The 18,112-nt window shown below is 45.9% G+C and overlaps 1 protein-coding gene across 2 annotated transcripts; it reads right to left on the reverse strand.

The window, feature by feature from the left end:
• Window positions 1-409: 409 nt before the first annotated feature.
• On the reverse strand, window positions 410-12,431 carry EMP3 (epithelial membrane protein 3). Of its 2 annotated transcripts, none has more exons than XM_060255478.1 (5): window positions 12,334-12,431; window positions 9,103-9,188; window positions 4,822-4,924; window positions 4,561-4,701; window positions 410-2,397 (listed from the first exon to the last, which is right to left on the reverse strand). In XM_060255478.1, exons 2-5 carry the CDS (start codon window positions 9,178-9,180, stop codon window positions 2,228-2,230), a joined length of 492 nt encoding a protein of 163 aa, XP_060111461.1. In that variant the 5' UTR covers window positions 9,181-9,188; window positions 12,334-12,431; the 3' UTR covers window positions 410-2,227. The 2 variants fall into 2 exon arrangements, with proteins under 2 accessions (XP_060111461.1, XP_060111462.1); XM_060255479.1 differs by lacking the exon at window positions 12,334-12,431 and adding an exon at window positions 11,149-11,167.
• Window positions 12,432-18,112: the final 5,681 nt, after the last annotated feature.

The raw sequence follows: 18,112 nt of genomic DNA on the forward strand, positions 1-18,112 counted from the left end.
TGTAGGGTAGGGTTGTGGGGGGGAGGGTTGTAACCCTCCTTGAGCCTTTGTGAGACAGGTAGACTATACATAAAAGGAAAAGGAAAGGTCCCCTGTGCAAGCACCAGTCGTTTCTGACTCTGGGGTGACATAGCTTTCACGTTTTCACGGCAGGTTTTTTACAAGGTGGTTTGCCATTGCCTTCCCCAGTCATCTCGCTTTCCCCCCAGCAAGCTGGATACTCATTTTACTGACCTCGGAAGGATGGAAGGCTGAGTCATTCTGGAGCCAGCTACCTGAAACAGCTTTCGCTGGGATCGAACTCAGGTCATGAGCAGAGCTTAGTACTGCAGCTTTAACACTCTGCACCACAGGCATAAAAGACAGGATAATAAAACAGCACAATTTGAAGTACGAATGAAGGCGTGACTCTATTGAAATATGTTTTATTATTTTTAATTCTTCAATTGCATATAAAAGTAGATTTTGGAGGAGCCAACATTATATAATACTGTTATTGATGCAGAAATGTCATGGAAAGAAGGAAACTTATTTTTGAAACTTGTAAATAATATCCCCAAGGCACATTTTATTTGTGGGCAAAATAACTATTGGGAAGGATTCACACACTTGAACACCTTCTGGGTTTTAGAAGTGGGACAGATATATTTAGTTTCTTTCCCCATCTTATACCATCTTTTGAGAAGTCCAGAATCTCCAGACTCATCACCCTTGGAGCAAGATGTGTGAGTGTGTAAGCTATTACTTTATTACTGGATGGGCCATTGGCCTGATCCAACATGCTTTTCTTATGTTCTTATAAATGGTTACTGCTTGTGGGGAGGGAAGAGGGTACTTACGGTAGAAGTTTTTAGAAGCAAACAGATGTTTGTCGATTGAACATATATATTTCAGTTCACATACCACAAAATCAGGTTTGCCGCCGAGCGTCTACTAAGCAAGGAGGTGCAGCCAATTGCAGCAAATCAATGAACAGAGCTGTAGAGGGCGATTCTCACATTCAGGCTCTGCATCTTCTATGGCTGCTACTTCAAAACAGATGGACGCCTCAAATGTTCTAAAAGTGCTTGTAAAGACACACACGAAACCCCTCTGTGTGTGGGAGTTGCAGTACCAGTGTGTGGAGGGGAAATAAAAGTCGAATGTTGTGGGTGGCACTAGTGACAACAATCCATCTGTTCTGATTTTACATCCCTGCATTCCTTGGCATGTATAAGTGGAAGTTTGGAAACAAGTGAGAGTTCGTTAAATGTTTTCCGGATTAAAAAACACATGCACATTCCTCTGCATTTGTGGTAGAGGGCAATGTCAAGTCACAGTTGACTTATGACAACCCCACAGGATTTTCCAGACAAGAGACATTCAGAGGAGATCAGCTATTGCCTGCTTCCCTATCACATCCCTTGGTTTTCTTTGGAGATCTCCCATCCAAATACTAGTCAGGGCCAATGCTGCTTAGCTTCTGAGTTCTAAAGAGATTGGGCTCTCCAGGTCAGGGTTGCATGTACAATATTTTTATTTCTACAAGTTTCACTCTTAAAACTCTAAAAGGTTCCAAGACTTCAGATTGGAATCTATATTCTCTCACACAGTTTTGGTCTTGTAAAATAGAACAATTTGTATTGGGGGGGGGGGGTTCACCACCCTGCATATCAAGGAAGGAGCAGAGGGAAACTCCTCATATTGGAAATATAAAAGTTGCTTGAAATTTAAATGGTAATTATTTTCTAAAAGCAACTGCTTTTCACTACAAAACTAACATAAAACGGACTTAAGTATGAAGAACATATAAGACATGTCTTGTGAACCAGCATATTCCACAGCATCATGACTCATCATTTTGCTAGCAAAAACAAAAATAATAATCACGCATTGGGAGCAATCCTAAGCAGTACTCAGAAGTTAGTCTCATGCTGTCCAGTGGGGCTTACTCTGAAGAAAGTGACTCAGGATTGCAGCCTTAGTGTAGGATAGTATCTCAGAGGCCAAGGAGATGCCTAGTGCAAGATGACACACCTTTGTGTTGCTGTACCATGCAAAATGCACAATAAAGCACAAATGAGAGGTGATGCATCGATAGTGCAGTAACCCTCGCGGGTCAAGCCAGGCATCATGTATGTTTTGGTACCATAACTGCCTTTGAAAACAGCAAAGGGTTAATACATAGCAAAATTCCCAGGAGAACAAGCCCCCTTCTGGACAGACAGAGAAACCTCCTAGTTGCCTGCTACTCCTTTTTCCGAAGGTGGATGTAAACAAATCCACTGATAAGAGCCAAGGGGAAGGAAAGCCACGCCAGCACAAAACAGTAGCCATATGAGCCGCCTGGCCTTCGATCTTCTTGGAATTCGTCCACGTGCGTTGTGTAGATCATGGCAGCGGTGAACACTGAGATAGCTGGGGAGAAACCCAGAGAGAACATCAGCGCTGGGGCCTTGACCTTGCTTTGCTCCTTGATGGGGCTTCAGCGTACAACCTGCATCCTGTTATCTTTTGCTGGCTGCTTTTCAGATTGCCTAAACTGGCACCCACTTGGTGAATTGCAACATGCATTTTCCAGAATATGAAATACATATTAAATATTTTCCAGCTATTAAAACGCCAGTGGTTACATATATGTGGGTTAATTTTTCAGGTGGCTGGCTGTGCTGGTGTGCAGTAAAAGAACAAGATTCGAGGCCAGGAGTGCATTAGAGACCAACAGTTCCCAAGGTATCTTATGGAGGAAACTTTGAATCTCAAAAGTTCTTATCCTGGAAATCCTGTTGGTCTTTAAGGTGCTACCACTCTCAAATCTTGTTCTTGTACATCCATTGTTTGCCCCAGCATAGACACTGTTGGAAAATGTTTTCCCCCTCTATCTCCAAACTTCCCCTCTATCCCCAAGCTTCCATGCAACTCCCAACATTTCCTTATCTTTGCTATGATGTTTAAGATAAGGTCATCATAGCAAAGCAAGGATAGGTGCCACATGGGTGGAAAAGTTCAAATTTCCCGGGTACTGCTACTAACCTCCCATGCCACCAGGGGGCACTTTGGGGGTAACTGACACATTGGTATATCAGGCAGGGGAAATGTGGGGGGAAGCTGCCATCTAGAAGCCCCATTGCCTCTGTGCTGCCACACCAACAATGGGGAGGCTACAGGAAAACATCATGGGGTGGAACAGGCTCAGTACAGCATGAGCTCCCAAACTTTCTAAGCTTGTGGGCATACTGGGAATTCTGACACAGGGTGGTGGACGAAACTACAAAATGGCGGCCAAAGAAGGTAGAGCCACACACACACACACACACACACACACACACAGAGGAAGCCCAATAATGGGTTTAAATTAAGGGCAGGAAGGTATCAGCTGAATTTTAGGAAAACCTTTTTTTTTCAGTAGGAATTGTTCAGCAGGGGGAAGAGGGGTAATTTTAAAAAAATATTGGGAGAGAGTAGTGAGAGAGAGTAAAACAAGTACTTGTGGGTTCAGCTGCCACTGAAACAGCATTATTTTAATCTGCATAGCCTATGAGAGCTTCAGTGGCAAATTAGAAGCTGTGCTGGGGAGGAGCCACATTTGATCCCACCTACTTTCTAAAAATCTTGGAGGGCACCAAGAAAGGTATCAGAAGGCATCATGGTGCCAAAGGCACCATGCTGGGGACCCCTGCCGTACTGTTAACCAGGGCTTTTTTTTGTAGCAGGGGCTCCTTTGCATATTAGGCCACACACCTCTGATGTAGCCAGTCCTCCAAGAGCTTACAGTAGGCCTGTACTAAGAGCCCTGTACAAAAAAACCCCTACAAGTAACCAAAAAAGTGCCATTTATAGTAGATAAATTACAGTTACAGTTACTGGACCCAATGGTATACCCATCTGGGGTCCTACATCCCTGCTACTGCTTCTTTTAGAAAGCCAGTGCGGGCCCATCTCCTATGCTGTTTTATCTCATGCCAAGTCTGTTCCTTCATAAGCTCCAAATGTCAGGAATATTAACTGATACATTTACTAGGGTATAGCCCTATGTTTGCCCACTGGGAGTTGCCTTGTTAAAATTTTGCTAATGTGAGATGATGAAATGGTAGTTTTCTGGGTTCAGCTCCTTCCTCTTAGTTTCAAGGAGTAAAATCTCTGGGTGGATAAGGCTGTAGCTCATATGGATGAAAATGCACACACATGAACACTGAGGCACCATACAGCGAACAGTATGCCATTTCGCACACTGCTTGCCATGCATTTCAAGCTGCTGATGAAATATTGCAAGATGATTATGTTTTCTACTATTCCTTTAACCAAAAGAACAATCACTTTTAAACTCATGAAAGACAGGCTATTCCTGAATTCATACAGTACACAGCAGGCACTGAACTGCTTTCAATAACTCATAAAGGTGAAGGAGTAGCAAAAATGTTCCTGGTGTGAAAACAGGGATGTTTATAAGGATGTCTCTTTTTTTGTCTGGGAAATGTTGGCAGGTAACAACTCCCTCCCCTCTCCTTGTGAGACAGTTTATTCATCCTGAGGTAATTAAACTGGGCCTTAAGCAGTGAAACACCAGGTTCATAGGCTTACCTGCAAGGATCTGGAAGATTCCGGTGGCATAAAACAGGCTTCCTCGCTTCATGGTATAGAGCTGGCACATGAAGATAATGAAGGCAGCACTGGAGAAAAGGAGGCTTAAAACCATGAAGGCCTGTACTGCGTAGAGCCACTCTGGAGGGGGGGTGGGGGTGGAAAGAGGCAGGAGATTGTGTGAATGCCACCCTTCTGGAGCACAGGTGACTTAATACAGAGATCCTCCCTACAAGATGTGTAGTCCTTATACGTACTTACCACTTTTAGAAACTGACTGGCAGCTCCAGACCTGGGTTTTGTTATCCAATATGCAGTCATACCAGATGTTAACTGTATCCTGATTAGGCAAAACCCACCAAGACTGGAGATAGAGAGGAGAGAAAAAAAGGAAATTTCAAGGGAGATTCCAAAGCCACAGTTTTAGCCAAACTGATTTCCCTACTTAGCACCCAGGCAAGTACAGCATCTTGGTAGGTTGGCAATCTATAAAAGTTTGTATGTGTGTTTGCTTGTTTTTAACTAGGGTAGGGTGACGGTGGCAGAAGTGACTAACAAGGTATATATGGATAAGCAAATTGGTAAAAATCTGCACTTTAGAAGTTGGGCCCTATGGCATTGTACCCTGCTGAGATCCCTCCCCTCCCTAAAGAGGGAAATGCCTTCTACAAGCTGGTCAACAAGTAGTGGGGGCTTCAAGATCCACACATATGTGTGAAAGAGCCACATGTGGCTCCCGAGCCGCAGTTTGGCCACTTCTGCCCTAGAGGAAATGGCAGCTTGAGGGGATGACCTTGATTGCCTTACATCCCCCTAAAGAGCTCCCTCCCAAACTCCACCCTCCACAGGCACCACACCCAAATCTCCAGGCAATTCCCATGCTGGAGTTGGCAACCCTACATGAAGATAAATTGGGGAGGGGTGAGAAGAAACAGCCAGCAGTGGGAGGTTAAACTCCTGCCCCTAGGTTTGTGTTTTGAGGGTCGGGAATCCCATCCCCATCTCACAGCATGACATTTCCACCCTCAGCCACACAACGGAAGTCATTGGGGAAATCCTGATACAAATGGGTCTGCTTTTTAGTTCTTGCTTTTGCTTGGAATCTAGGCAGGGTCTCAAGTCTGAAATATGAAAATTAAGACCCAAAAAAGAAAAAGATGTCTGCAAAGCAAAGCAAAATTCGTCCTCACAGAACAACACATGACTTGTGTTAATGGGCACACCGTTCCATTTTCATTTTCTGCCAGCTGTCAGCTCTGAGGGAAATACTTGTCAGGGCTTAATGAAGGCAGGGATGTATACACAACCCCCGCTGCAGAATAAATTGAGCATCCGCCCCCAGCACAGGCTCAGATGCAGCCTCTGGCACAGTTGTCAATTTAAGAACAGCATCAACAACCGAAATACTAAACACCTTTCTTAAACCGAGGAGATGGAAGACTCTATGTCAAGGCTAGGGGTGGGGGGGAGCCTGAAAAGCAAAGTTATCCTTGTGGATTGTTTAATTTTTGCTTTAGAGATAGAGTTGCCAACTCTAGGTTGGGAAATACCTGGAGATTTGGAGGATGAAACCTAGTTTGAGGAGGGGAGGGATCTCAGCAGGGTACAATGCCATAGGGCCCAACTTCTAAAGTCGCCATTTTCTCCAAGAGAACTGATCTCTGTTGCCTGGAGATCAGTTGTAATAGCAAACGATCTCCAGCCACCACCTGGAGGACTGCAACCCTAGGACCAGTACAATACAGTCAAGGCCTAAGAGCAGGTCTTGATCAGAGCAATGGGAATCCATAATTTATTGGCAGGTTTTGGACAGGAGGACATTTCACCTTTCCCAAGAGAAGGACAGAGTCTGTGAAGATTCTGCCTTTTTAAATGGGCTTGGCTACTACTGACCACAGGAATGCCTCTCGTATTTAAGAGTTCTGTGTTGTTGTGATTCCACTGCAGTCCAGAAGGAGGTTGGGAGCCACGGATCTACCCAGGGCTTTTTTTGAACAGGAACACACAGTTCCATCTGGCTTGGTGTCATGGGCTTAATATGCAAATGAGTTCCTGCAGGGCTTTTTCTACAAAAAAAGCCCTGGTTCTACCTCCTTAGATATTTCTACCTTGCTTTTCTCCTCAACAGGGATCTCAAGTGGCATGCAACACTGTTCTCTCCTACTCTATTTGGGGTTGCCAACTTCCAGGTGGGGGCTTGGAGTTCTGGAATCACAACTGACCTTCATATTACAGAATTCAGTTCCCCTGAAGAAGAAGAAGAAGAAGAAGAAGAAGAAGAAGAAGAAGAAGAAGAAGAAGAAGAAGAAGAAGAAGAAGAAGAAGAATTGCAGATTTATACCCCGTCCTTCTCTCTGAATCACTCACAGCGGCTCACAATCTCCTGTATCTTCTCCCCTCACAACAGACACCCTGTGAGGTGGGTGTGGCTGAGAGGGCTGTCACAGCAGCTGCCCTTTCAAGGACAACCTCTGCCAGAGCTATGGCTGACCCAAGGCCATTCCAGCAGGTGCAAGTGGAGGAGTGGGGAATCAAACCCGGTTCTCCCAGATAAGAGTCCGCACACTTCACCACTACACCAAACTGGCTCTGGTTGCTTTGGAGGATGGGCTCTATGGCATTGTACCCTGTAGAGATCCTTCCCCTCCCCAAATGCCATCCTCCTTAGGTGCCACCTTCCAAATCTCCAGGAATTAACCAACCTGGCGCTGGCAACCCTAACTCCATTTTATCCTCACAACTACAATCCTGTGAAGTAGGTTAAGCTAAGAGAAAGCAAGGATTCAGACCTGGATGTCCCAGTTCCTAGTCTGACACTCTAACCACTATGCCAGGCCAGGTCAGAGGAATTTCTCAGAAATCAGTTCTGTCGCTGAGGGGTGTTAACATCTCCATGAAAGTGCTGGGAGAGGTCATCCATATGGAAATGACACCCAATTCTCTTCATCTTTCCCCTCTTCCCCATCCCGGGCAATGTCGTCCCTGTGGTCAATGATGGATTAGAGATGGTGGTATATCAACTCAAAATCAATCTTAACAAAACAACACAAAGAACACAAGAAGTGATGTCAGTGGGAGGGGCAAAGGATGAGCTACGGGAAAGGCCTGTCCTTAAAAAAAATTCAGGGCTGCAGTCTGGGAATCCTCTTTGGAATCCCAGGTTCTAGCAGCAGCCGCCCAAGATTTCGTTTTTTAAAAAGTCCTGGCTGATTTGCTAGCAGCACCCTCTGCTGGAATATCAGGACCTTGTCGCTATAATTCTGCGATGTGCGCCAATGTGCCTTTTGAATTTACTTCAGAAACTTTCAGTTAGCACACTACAACAGTGTTAGTGTAGTGGTTAATAGTACTAGACTAATATCTGGAAGACCTGGGTTCAATCTTTGCTCATGGCAGCTTGCTTGGTGACCTTGGGCCGGTCACACTCTCTTAGCCTGATCTACCTCACAGGATTGTTGTGAGGATAAAAACAGAGGAGAGGAGAATGATATAAGATGCTTTGGATCCCCACCAGGGAGAGAGGCGGGGTACAAATTAAATGAACGAATAAACTGATGCAACTGGACTTTTATCTGGTGCAAGCAAAATGGAATGATCGTATTTCCCTAATACTGGGAAAGATGCTGTGGCTACCAATGTGTTCATATGCCACGCTCCAAACACCAAATGGTTTGGATACAAGGTATCCATCTTAGACAGCGCCTATTCCCACTGGCAACAGCCCCAACCATGCACACATGTTCTCATATATCATGCACACATGTGTGCACACAGAATGTGCTGAAACCAACAGGGACCTGCTTCAAAGTCTGTCACCTATAAAGTCCATATTGGACTATACACACAGTGCAGACTTTTCAGTGGTGGCCCCTCAGCAATTTTTAACACCCTCCCTTAGGAGAGAAACCCTGCTTCCCCTTTCCAAACTTTTCAAAAGAGCCAGAGAACATCTAACACACAGTAGCCCTTCAACTGACATTTTTAGGTTATAAGTGCTAGATGTTTCAGAACTGTTGCCTTTGTGGCATCTCAAGTTATGCCATTTTGCTGCATTTTGCTATGATGTCGTATTTTATTTCTTTTAATTTATTGTAATTTGGTTTTACTCTGAGAGCTGATGAAAAGCGGCTTTTAAAAATTATCAGGAACAGGAATGCCTAATGACTCAGTTTGCAGGAGCTTCTCTGTTCTCCAAATGTTTGAGGGCCAGAATAATCTAAGGGGATGGTCAGCTCCATAATGAAGCTAGCATCCCCTTGGCATGAAGGCCTTCTGGAGAGATGCCCTCAGGAGACAAGCCATCAGCAGTCCTTGGCCTCTCCAAAAAGCGCAAGCAACAGTGATGCCATAAAATCCACATGGTGATCAATGACTTCTGTTCTGTAGCAGTGAAATTGTGACTCCATTTCCACCTTACTTTGATTAAAATCTGGTGGAACCCAGAGAAAGTTACTTTGGGGGCTGCAGCTGGCTCATGGCATGACTTTTTAATTTCAAGGATTAAAACTGGTGAGACAGGAGCTGACTTGTGCACTTGCTTACCTTGTCCAGAGTGGCTACAAAAAGTAAGATGAGAATGAGGACGTGGAGGGCAGTGACTGCGAAGAGGAGGAAACTCATCCTGGCTGCTGGAGAGAGAAGGTGAAGCAGAGTTGAAGAAACACCTTGCAAAGGAAACACATGTCCCTGCCCCCAATCTCAGGGCTAGGGTTTGCTAGACCTGATTATAACTTTCTCCCAAGTTCTGACCACTTATGATCTAAACAACTGGACAGTTCTTGCCTTTGGCCCCACTCTTGAATGTACCAAACAAATCCCATTCCGTATAGGGATCCAGAATCCCTTCTTCTCCCTGCCACAATCTACCATTCTACTAACACACAACCTGGGTGCCCGGCCCCAGTTCTAGCCTGCTGGTCACCAGTTCCCTCCCAGAGGACACAAGAATCTAACTTCACAAATACACACAAAACCATTCCCAGTTGTGCCATTATTACTCCAACCTTATTGGATTGTGTTAAGAACCATCCCCGCATGTCTGGAGTTATGAGAAACTCCTTAGATGCAAGATATTTCCTCTGTTAACCCTGGAGAAGCTAGGATCCGGCTTCTTCTTCCACTCAGCTCGCATTCCTGCGGCTGCAGGCCCTGCCTAATGGGATCCAGATGTTGTAGAGTCATGTGAGCTCCAGGCACGCCAGGGGTGGAGGTAGCACTGCGTTGTGTCATCCCCCTTGGTTTTACCGAGGGGCCCCTCGAATGACTTGTCAAATGGCAAAGGGAGAATCCGGATGCTGTGAAATAAATGGTGAAGTGGTAAGGGGGGGAGCCAAAGGGGTGGTAAAATCTCAGAGGCTCCAGAGAGGGGAGGGGAGAACCCTCCTGTGGGTTCCCACAACAGTCTGTTCTGAGTGGTTAATTTTTCAAAAGAAGAGGAGGGTTTGGGCCTTAAAAACAAAACCTCTGGAGTTTATGCATTTAAAAATAAATGCGTGAAGCAGCCCCTAGGGTTGCCAGTCTCCAGGTGGTGGCCACAGGTCTCCTCGGATTACAAGTGATCTCAAGGCAAAAGAGATCAGCTCCCTTGGAGACGATGGTTGCTATGGAAGATGGACTTTAGGAAATTATATCTCACTGAAGTCCCTCCCTTCCTCAAACCTCACCCCCCTTAGGCTCCACCCCCAAATCTCCAGATATTTCCCAAACAGAGAGGGCCCCATCATTCAATATTCTAGCACTGGAAAACAGGCACTTGAGCTGAATCAAAGGGTCAAATCAAGCACTGCCAATTCTCCTTTTATTAAAACTTGTGGTTTCTTGTTCCTAGACAGTCCCTCCCTCCCTTCCTTCCCTCTGACAAGTTGCCTTTCAGAAAATGCAAGAATCGCAACTCACAGCTCCTCTAGAGTCAACCTCCTCCTCTCCCAAACCCTCCACCTCCATGATCCCCTTGATTCTGCTAGATGGTAGTTTAGTCTCTCCCCACTCACAAGATCAGCTCTCTCCCTCCAGAACACCCAGGAGTTTTTGGTTCCCAGTTTGTTCCAGCTAACTACAGGCTGCTCCTTGCCCCGAGAAACCAAGAACGTGAAAGCAAAAGAAGAAAGAGAGACAACCCTTTCATTTTATTTTATGATAATGATATGGAAAAGGATAACCAGAAAGATGGGGTCATGGGTCTGAGCTCAAGGGTGGCATAAAATATGCTAGTTCTGAGAGGCAAAAGTACTTGTACCATAGCTTGAACTATTTCTTGGCTATTTTAGGGTTTTCTAATCCGCCCTGTGGTTGGCTTTCATTCCATTCCACTTCCTCTACTGTGTTACAAAGTGACACAGGCTTTTTTGTTTCTTTGCATTTCTGTAAACTGAATTATATGAGCTAAAAGTTACACTTGATTTTTTTTTTTAAATGGTTCTCTGCTTCTTTTAGGTCTCATATGGACAACATTTATACATAAATCATTCCAGACTGGCATTCTCTGGTCTCACTTGTGAATAGTGTGATCCAATATATATTTACTCTGCAATAAGTCCCAGACCAGTCGGATGTACTCCTAGATAAGTGGGCACAGGACAGCAGCAAAACCCACCCAGAAGTTTTCTTGGCAATGTTGTCCTAGGTGGATTCGGCCTTGCGGATAATCAACATAAGCTGTGTAAGAGTTCAACTGCTAGAACTTCCTTGCAAGAGTTCAGTTTCCCTGAAAGAAGTCTTAATCAAACATGTACAAAATGAGGTTTGCAAATTTAGTGGAATTTATAAGCAGTGCAGAAAAAGCCTGTACACTGTGGAATCCTAAGTATGCTTACTTATATATATAAACCACCAAGTCCAATGGGTCTTATTCCTAAAACTGTACATTGGATTGCAGCTTTAAGAAATGGGACTTTTAAGTAAGTATGCCAAGAACTGGCTGCTAAGTTTACTTGCTCGCCACATTATTCTTTTAACAATTCCAGATCATCTTTAGAAACTCTATGGGGTGGTATCTGCAGTAATCCAAGTAGTAGATCACTTTTGCAGCAGGCTGGCACAAAGAAATCCAAACTTACTAAGTTTAGTTTGGCACTAAGAAATGGCTTCTCCTCCACCTCTACTTCTGCCACGTGTGAATGCTTTTTAGCAGCAATGCATCTGATGTAAACTACAGACCAGAGACGAAAACAAGAGATCAGTGCCAGAGCAAAGAAACACAGGCGCACCCCTATTAATGGTCCCAAACTCACACTTTCCCAGCTCCCTGCCCAGATGCTGAGAAGTTTCTTTTCCGCCCCAATCTAAACACATCATCACCACCCAGTTAGGTGGAGGCGTGGAGGTTTCTCCATTAAAAACGTGCTTCGTTCCCGCCCTCCCCACCAAGCACCCCAAAGAAAGGGATCCTGGACTTCTGGGTTCTCTTGGAGGGGATAGGGAGGGGTTTGAGGAAAGGAAAAAAGGGTCTAAGAGCCGGAGGAGGGGCCGGCAACCTGCATAGGGTGGGGTCGCCTCGCCTGCCGCTTTCCCAGCAAACAGCCCAAGGCGATGCCTCCTTGCCACTTCGTTTCCACAAACTTCTCGCTAACTCTCTCCAATCTACTTTTTCTTCCCCAAGAACCTGTGGGAGTGGCCGCAGCGCTGGGAGCTCTCCTCCTTTCCCGAGGGCACCTAGGAGTTTTGGACCCCACCTCGCGACCACCAGCCTCCCTCCACCACGTCTGCCTCTCCTCTCGCCGGCCCCAATATCCCGAAGCTGTGGCACCCACCTCCTTGCCCCCCTGGGCTGGGTACCTCGAAGCGCCGATGGAGAGGCCGAGGTGAGGCACAGGCGGGCTGACCCTCCGCTGGTCTGCCTCTTTACGATCGGGAAAGTTTCTTCTTCTGACTTCGAGGGGGGTGGGGAAGACCCCGATCTAGTTCATCCCTTCCCGCACCACGCTTACCCAGCCCTGCCCTTGGCACCGCGCCACGGGGTGGGACCACGGAGCGCGTGGCTGGCTGGCTGCCCCCAAGGACCAAGCGGCGAAAGGGGTGGGTCGCTGGGGAGGGAAGGAGGGGCCCCGCCTCTTCCCAAAACGGTGCCCCTCCTCCTGGCTCCTCAGCCGGGAGTTGCCACTTTCCTTCCTGGCAAGTTTCTACCCGTGTCTCCCCCCCCCCAGCTTCACGGCGGGCAGACTCGCAGCAGGCGGGCAAAGCCTCCGCTTCATCTCCATGCAGGACAAAAAAAAAAAAAGTACCTGTTGAATTTCTGTCTGCCCTGGAGCTCTTAAGGACGGAAAATAACTGACAAGAACGTTCTTATTTTCAAGTCAGTTCATGTAAAGGCACCTGTACCTAGGAATGACTTCAACGTGTCCCACCTAAATGATCTCACTTGTTTCTCCAACGAACTCAGGGTAGCTTGCAGGGTCCTCCCCTCCTTTACGTCATTATCACAACAACCCCATGAGGTAAGTCAGGCTGAAAGTGTGTGACTGGCCAACAGGGCATTCAGTGAGTTTCATGGCCAAGTGGGAATTTTAATCCAGATCTTCTAAGTATCATATTCTATTCATACCACCATGGAAACCTTTGGGGACGAAGCCGAGTCCTGAGCAAGGCTTTTCTGCCTGGGGCCTGTCCATTTAGTGGTTTCTTCACATTAGAGGCATCACAGCAGGACTACTGCCAACCCCTCTCTCTCTTTTTTTGCTAGATGGAACTGCCACATTTCCAGGTGGAATTTTGAAGAAATGAATGGAAAATCAATACAGAAATCAATGCAGGAGCCTCGGCAAGCATGTCACCCTCCCCAAGTGCCAGTATATTTTTAGTGCCTATAAATGTTATCAAATCTATAAAATGAAGTTGTTGTTATAATTTTTTTTAATAAAAGGTTTTACCTACTTACAAAGAGCAACCTCTTCAAATAAATAGTATGTTCCTTAAGGTTACCTCAAACACTGTTTAAGTACCCTTCCATGTGCAGAACCATAGCAGGTAAGCTTTCTTACCCCCTCACTCGCTTTCCAGATTGCTTAAGCATGATAATTTTGAAAAATCAATTATGAGTCAGTGGGACTTCTGATTGAGCAGATACAGGTGGATCAGGTAAGTGGGAATGTACCAACGAAGAAATTTACTATTTTAAAAACAGGCCCTCGTTCTTTACATTGAAAGAGTTGTGGCACAAATTAAAATGGGGTTTTTCTTCCTTAGAGGAATTCTTCATGGGGAAGGGGGCAACGTACTGCTCAAGGTGGGTCAGTGCACCCTCTAGTGCCACCTTTCCTACAGAACTAGATTACACCCTGGCAAGATTCTGGATTCCAGGGGAGAAACCCTGGAAACAAGGACTTCTGGAAACAAAGGTGTCAAATGTACTGTAAATGGGATATAATGAAGAAGTAATTACTATTATGAATTTCCAAAACCTGATATCAAAAATGGGGACCCATACTCTAAAGAAATAATTAAAAGCATCTAAACATGTACAAAGAGCCCTGTGGCGCAGAGTGGTAAAGCTGCAGTTCTGCAGTCGGAGCCCTCTGCTCACGACCTGAGTTTGATTCCAGCAGAAGCTGGTTCAGGTAGCCGGCTCCAGGTTGACTCAGCCTTCCATCCTTCCGAGGTCGGTAAAATGAGTACCCAGCTTGCTGGGGGGAAAGTGTAGATGACTGGCGAAGGCAATGGCAAACCACCCTGTAAAAAGTCTGCCTTGAAAACGTTGTGAAAGCAACATCACCCCAGAGTCGAAAACAATTGGTGCTTGCACAGGGGACTTAACTTTACCTTTTTTTTAAAGCATGTACAGAGTTTGTAGAATCTTTTGGGCTCCGTTGCAGCCGGAGCAGGCGCTCTGACTTTCTTTGCTGTGCCTTGAGTGGGGCCAGGGCTGCTGGAGAGCTGCTATTTCTAGGCTGGAGGGGGTGTGATGAAAGGGCAATTGGTTTGTGGATGTGCCCATTGTTTGGTGGGGCTTCCTGGAAGGGTAGTGATAAGGTAAGGTAAGGTAAAATTTTATTTGTATCCCGCCCTCCCCCGCCGAAGCAGGCTCAGGGCGGCTAACAACATTTAAAAGTGAACAATACAATAATAAGACATTAAAATCACATTAAAACCAATCAATAATTAATTAAAACATTTCTAAATCTAACACTATTAAGTCTGGCAGTAAACATTATTGTTTGACGCTATGTCTGTCAGATGGTGTAGCGGTGGTGGATCCCTAGACCAGACCATTTTGGCGTTTCCTTTGTTGTGCACCCATAATTCAGTCATTGATAAATGCCTGTTTAAAGAGGGTAGTCTTGCAGGCCCTGCGGAACTGGTCTAAGTTCCACAGGGCCCGTACTTCCTCTGGGAGCTGATTCCAGAGGTGTGGGGCCGCGGCGGAAAAGGCCCGGGTGTGGGTGTTTTGAAGTTTAACTTCTTTTGGCCCAGGGATAGTCAGTCTGTTTTTTCCTACTGACCTCAGTGCTCTCTGGGGCTCATATGGGCAGAGACGGTCCCTCAGGTAAGTCGGTCCTTGGCCATATAGGGCTTTAAAGGTAATGACCAGCACTTTGTACTGGATCCGGTATACAATCGGCAGCCAGTGCAGTCCGCGCAGCCCCAGCCGTATATGCTCCCATCTTGGGAGACCAAGTAGCAGCCTGGCCACCGCATTCTGCACTAGCTGTAACTTCCGGGTCCGGCACAGAGGCAGCCCCATGTAGAGAGCGTTACAGTAGTCCAGTCTTGAGGTGACCGTCGCATGGATCACCATTGCTAGGTCCTGACGCTCTAGGAAAGGAGCCAACTGCCTCGACCGCCTCAGATGGAAAAATGCTGACTTGGCAGTGGCTGTTATCTGGGCCTCCATTGATAGTGAAGGCTCCAGTAAAACACCCAGGCTCTTTACCCACTGCGCCGTCTTCAGCGGCGCACCGTCAAAGGCCGGAAGAGATATTTCCTTCCCCAGAGTGCCACGACCCACATAGAAAACCTCTGTCTTTGCTGGGTTCAACTTCAGCCCGCTCAGTCTAAGCCACGTTGCAACGGCCTGCAGAGCCCGGTCTAGGTTCTCCGGGGCGGAGGCGGGCCGGCCATCCATTAGTAGATAAAGCTGGGTGTCATCTGCATATTGATGGCAACCCAGCCCAAATCTCTGGGCAATCTGGGCGAGGGGGCGCATATAGATGTTGAATAACATCGGGGAGAGAACTGCCCCCTGAGGCACCCCACAATCTAGTGTGCACCTCTGGGATCGCTCACACCCAATCGCCACCCTCTGTCCCCGACCCATGAGGAAGGAGGAGAGCCATTGTAAGGCCAACCCCTCAACCCCTAAGGAAACTGGCTGTTGAATGTGACCATTGTTCTGTGTTAATTGCTGGGAGGGTTGGAAGGGGTGTGAAGATAAGGAAGATGGTTGTTGACTGTGCTGATTGTTCTGTGGAATGTGCTGGTTGTTCTGTGACTTTCTGGTTAAAATTGTGCTGGTGTTTGTAAATCTCAATTTTGAGTTTTACAAACACCAGCACAATTTTAACAGAAAGGAAGAAGGCATTTTCATCCACCAATCTTGGTACCCAGCTCTGCAAAACACCCTACAGACTATAAATTGCAGAAAGTCACAGAACAACCAGCACATTCCACAGAACAATCAGCACAGTCAACAACCATCTTCCTTATCTTCACACCCCTTCCAACCCTCCCAGCAATTAACACAGAACAATGGTCACATTCAACAGCCAGTTTCCTTATCACTACCCTTCCAGGAAGCCCCACCAAACAATGGGCACATCCACAAACCAATTGCCCTTTCATCACACACCCTCCAGCCTAGAAATAGCAGCTCTCCAGCAGCCCTGGCCCCACTCAAGGCACAGCAGCCAAGAAGGTCAGAGCGCCTGCTCCGGCTGCAACGCCACTGAGGATTTTCTCTGCAGCTGAGAACGAAACGTTTGGAAGGAAAACTTTCTCCAGTAGAACACGGCACTTGAGCCCGAAAGATTCTACAAACCCTAATGATGTTACCAGCCGTGAAAACCTGAAATCTTTGATAACATGTACAGAGTGTTTCACCATTAGGTCATCGCAGTCAGATCCCCCCACATCTTTAACAATGTTCACAGATATGCACCATTACAATATGAAAGGCCCTTTGGCCATCACAGGTGAAAAATTCCTTTGGTGTTTTGTGGAGTAATCAGATGGACTGTTAAATCCTGTGCCACCTCAAACCATTGTGTAAAGAAAATAACCTCAGCTACACTATCTGGAGCTGAAAGACAAGATAAAAATGTGATATTTATTGAGACTTCCTAAGTTACATACAGATCAGGTATCTGGTTATTACCATTCCTCAGCCTGCTGTATTCAAAGTGGTTCAAGAAGGATTAAAGAGTTGCCCGCCCTACATACATTTGGTGCATGCTTAAGAAATAAATAATGATTTATTGTGATTTTTAAAAAAGCTCTAACCCACCTATCATTTGGGCACTCAAGGAGAGTGCCGTAGCCATTAATTAACATGGTGCATCTAATGGATGGTGCTTATGGAATACAGTGGGATTTAACTAGAAGGACCAGCAAAAGAAAAAGGAACAGATGGACTGAGTTCTCAGTGTGAGTGTTTATTGATCCACTGTAGAGAAAGAAGCCCAGAGGCAGAAATGAAAGCAAAAAGGATTAAAGAGGTTTTTCCCCTGCACATGTTTGACACATGCTTAAGAAAAAAATGAGGGTGATTTATGGTGATTTTTTTTTTAAAAAAGCTCTAACCCACCTATCACGTGGGCACTCAAGGAGAGTGCAGTAGCCATTAATTAACACGGTGTACCTACGAAACGATGCAGGCCGCACTATGGAATACAGCGGGATTTAACCAGAAGGACCAGCAAAAGAAAGAAAATAAGGAACAGTTGGATTAATTGAGTTCTCATTGTGAGTTTATTGATCCACTTTAAAAAAGAAGAGAGGAACCCCAAGGCAGAAGTGAAAGCATAGCATGAGCCTTAAAAAAGTAGGGGTCTAGCAGCACCTTTAAGACCTTTATGCACACAAAAGCTTCCATTCTGAATAAAACATTGTTTTGTTGGTCTTAAAGGTGCTGCTAGACTCTTACTTTGTTCTATTGCTTCGGACCAACACGGCTGCCCACTTGGATCTATCTAGATGAGGCTGAACAGTCATTTTCAATCCTCATTGATCTCCAGCAACAGCCCTAGTGTACACATGCAACAGAATGAATTGGTAGAATCTTGAGGGAACAGAGTGGATTATACCATGGCAGGCTGCAGGTGGGTTATACCAGTTTTGAACACACCTCCCTTTATAATAGTCCTTGAAATTAACTCCTCCCGGAGAAAGATTCTAGCTCAGCCTCCATTTGCTGTGCTATACTAGTACCTGGTCTCCTTTTTTTAGACACAGGGAAACCATCGTAAATCTGATCCTACCCTGTGATCTGAAGTGGCATAGTCCATTCTGACTCTAGTCCATCTCAGGACTCTACCACAGCATTCCCATCACATTTTACTTTCACCTTATAGTGCTACTCGGAATTTTGCCATAATTTTACTTGAAGTCTCACAGCCTGAACACT

The sequence above is a fragment of the Heteronotia binoei genome, chromosome 15 (assembly GCF_032191835.1).
Source record: "Heteronotia binoei isolate CCM8104 ecotype False Entrance Well chromosome 15, APGP_CSIRO_Hbin_v1, whole genome shotgun sequence".
NCBI classification, from domain to species: domain Eukaryota; kingdom Metazoa; phylum Chordata; class Lepidosauria; order Squamata; family Gekkonidae; genus Heteronotia; species Heteronotia binoei.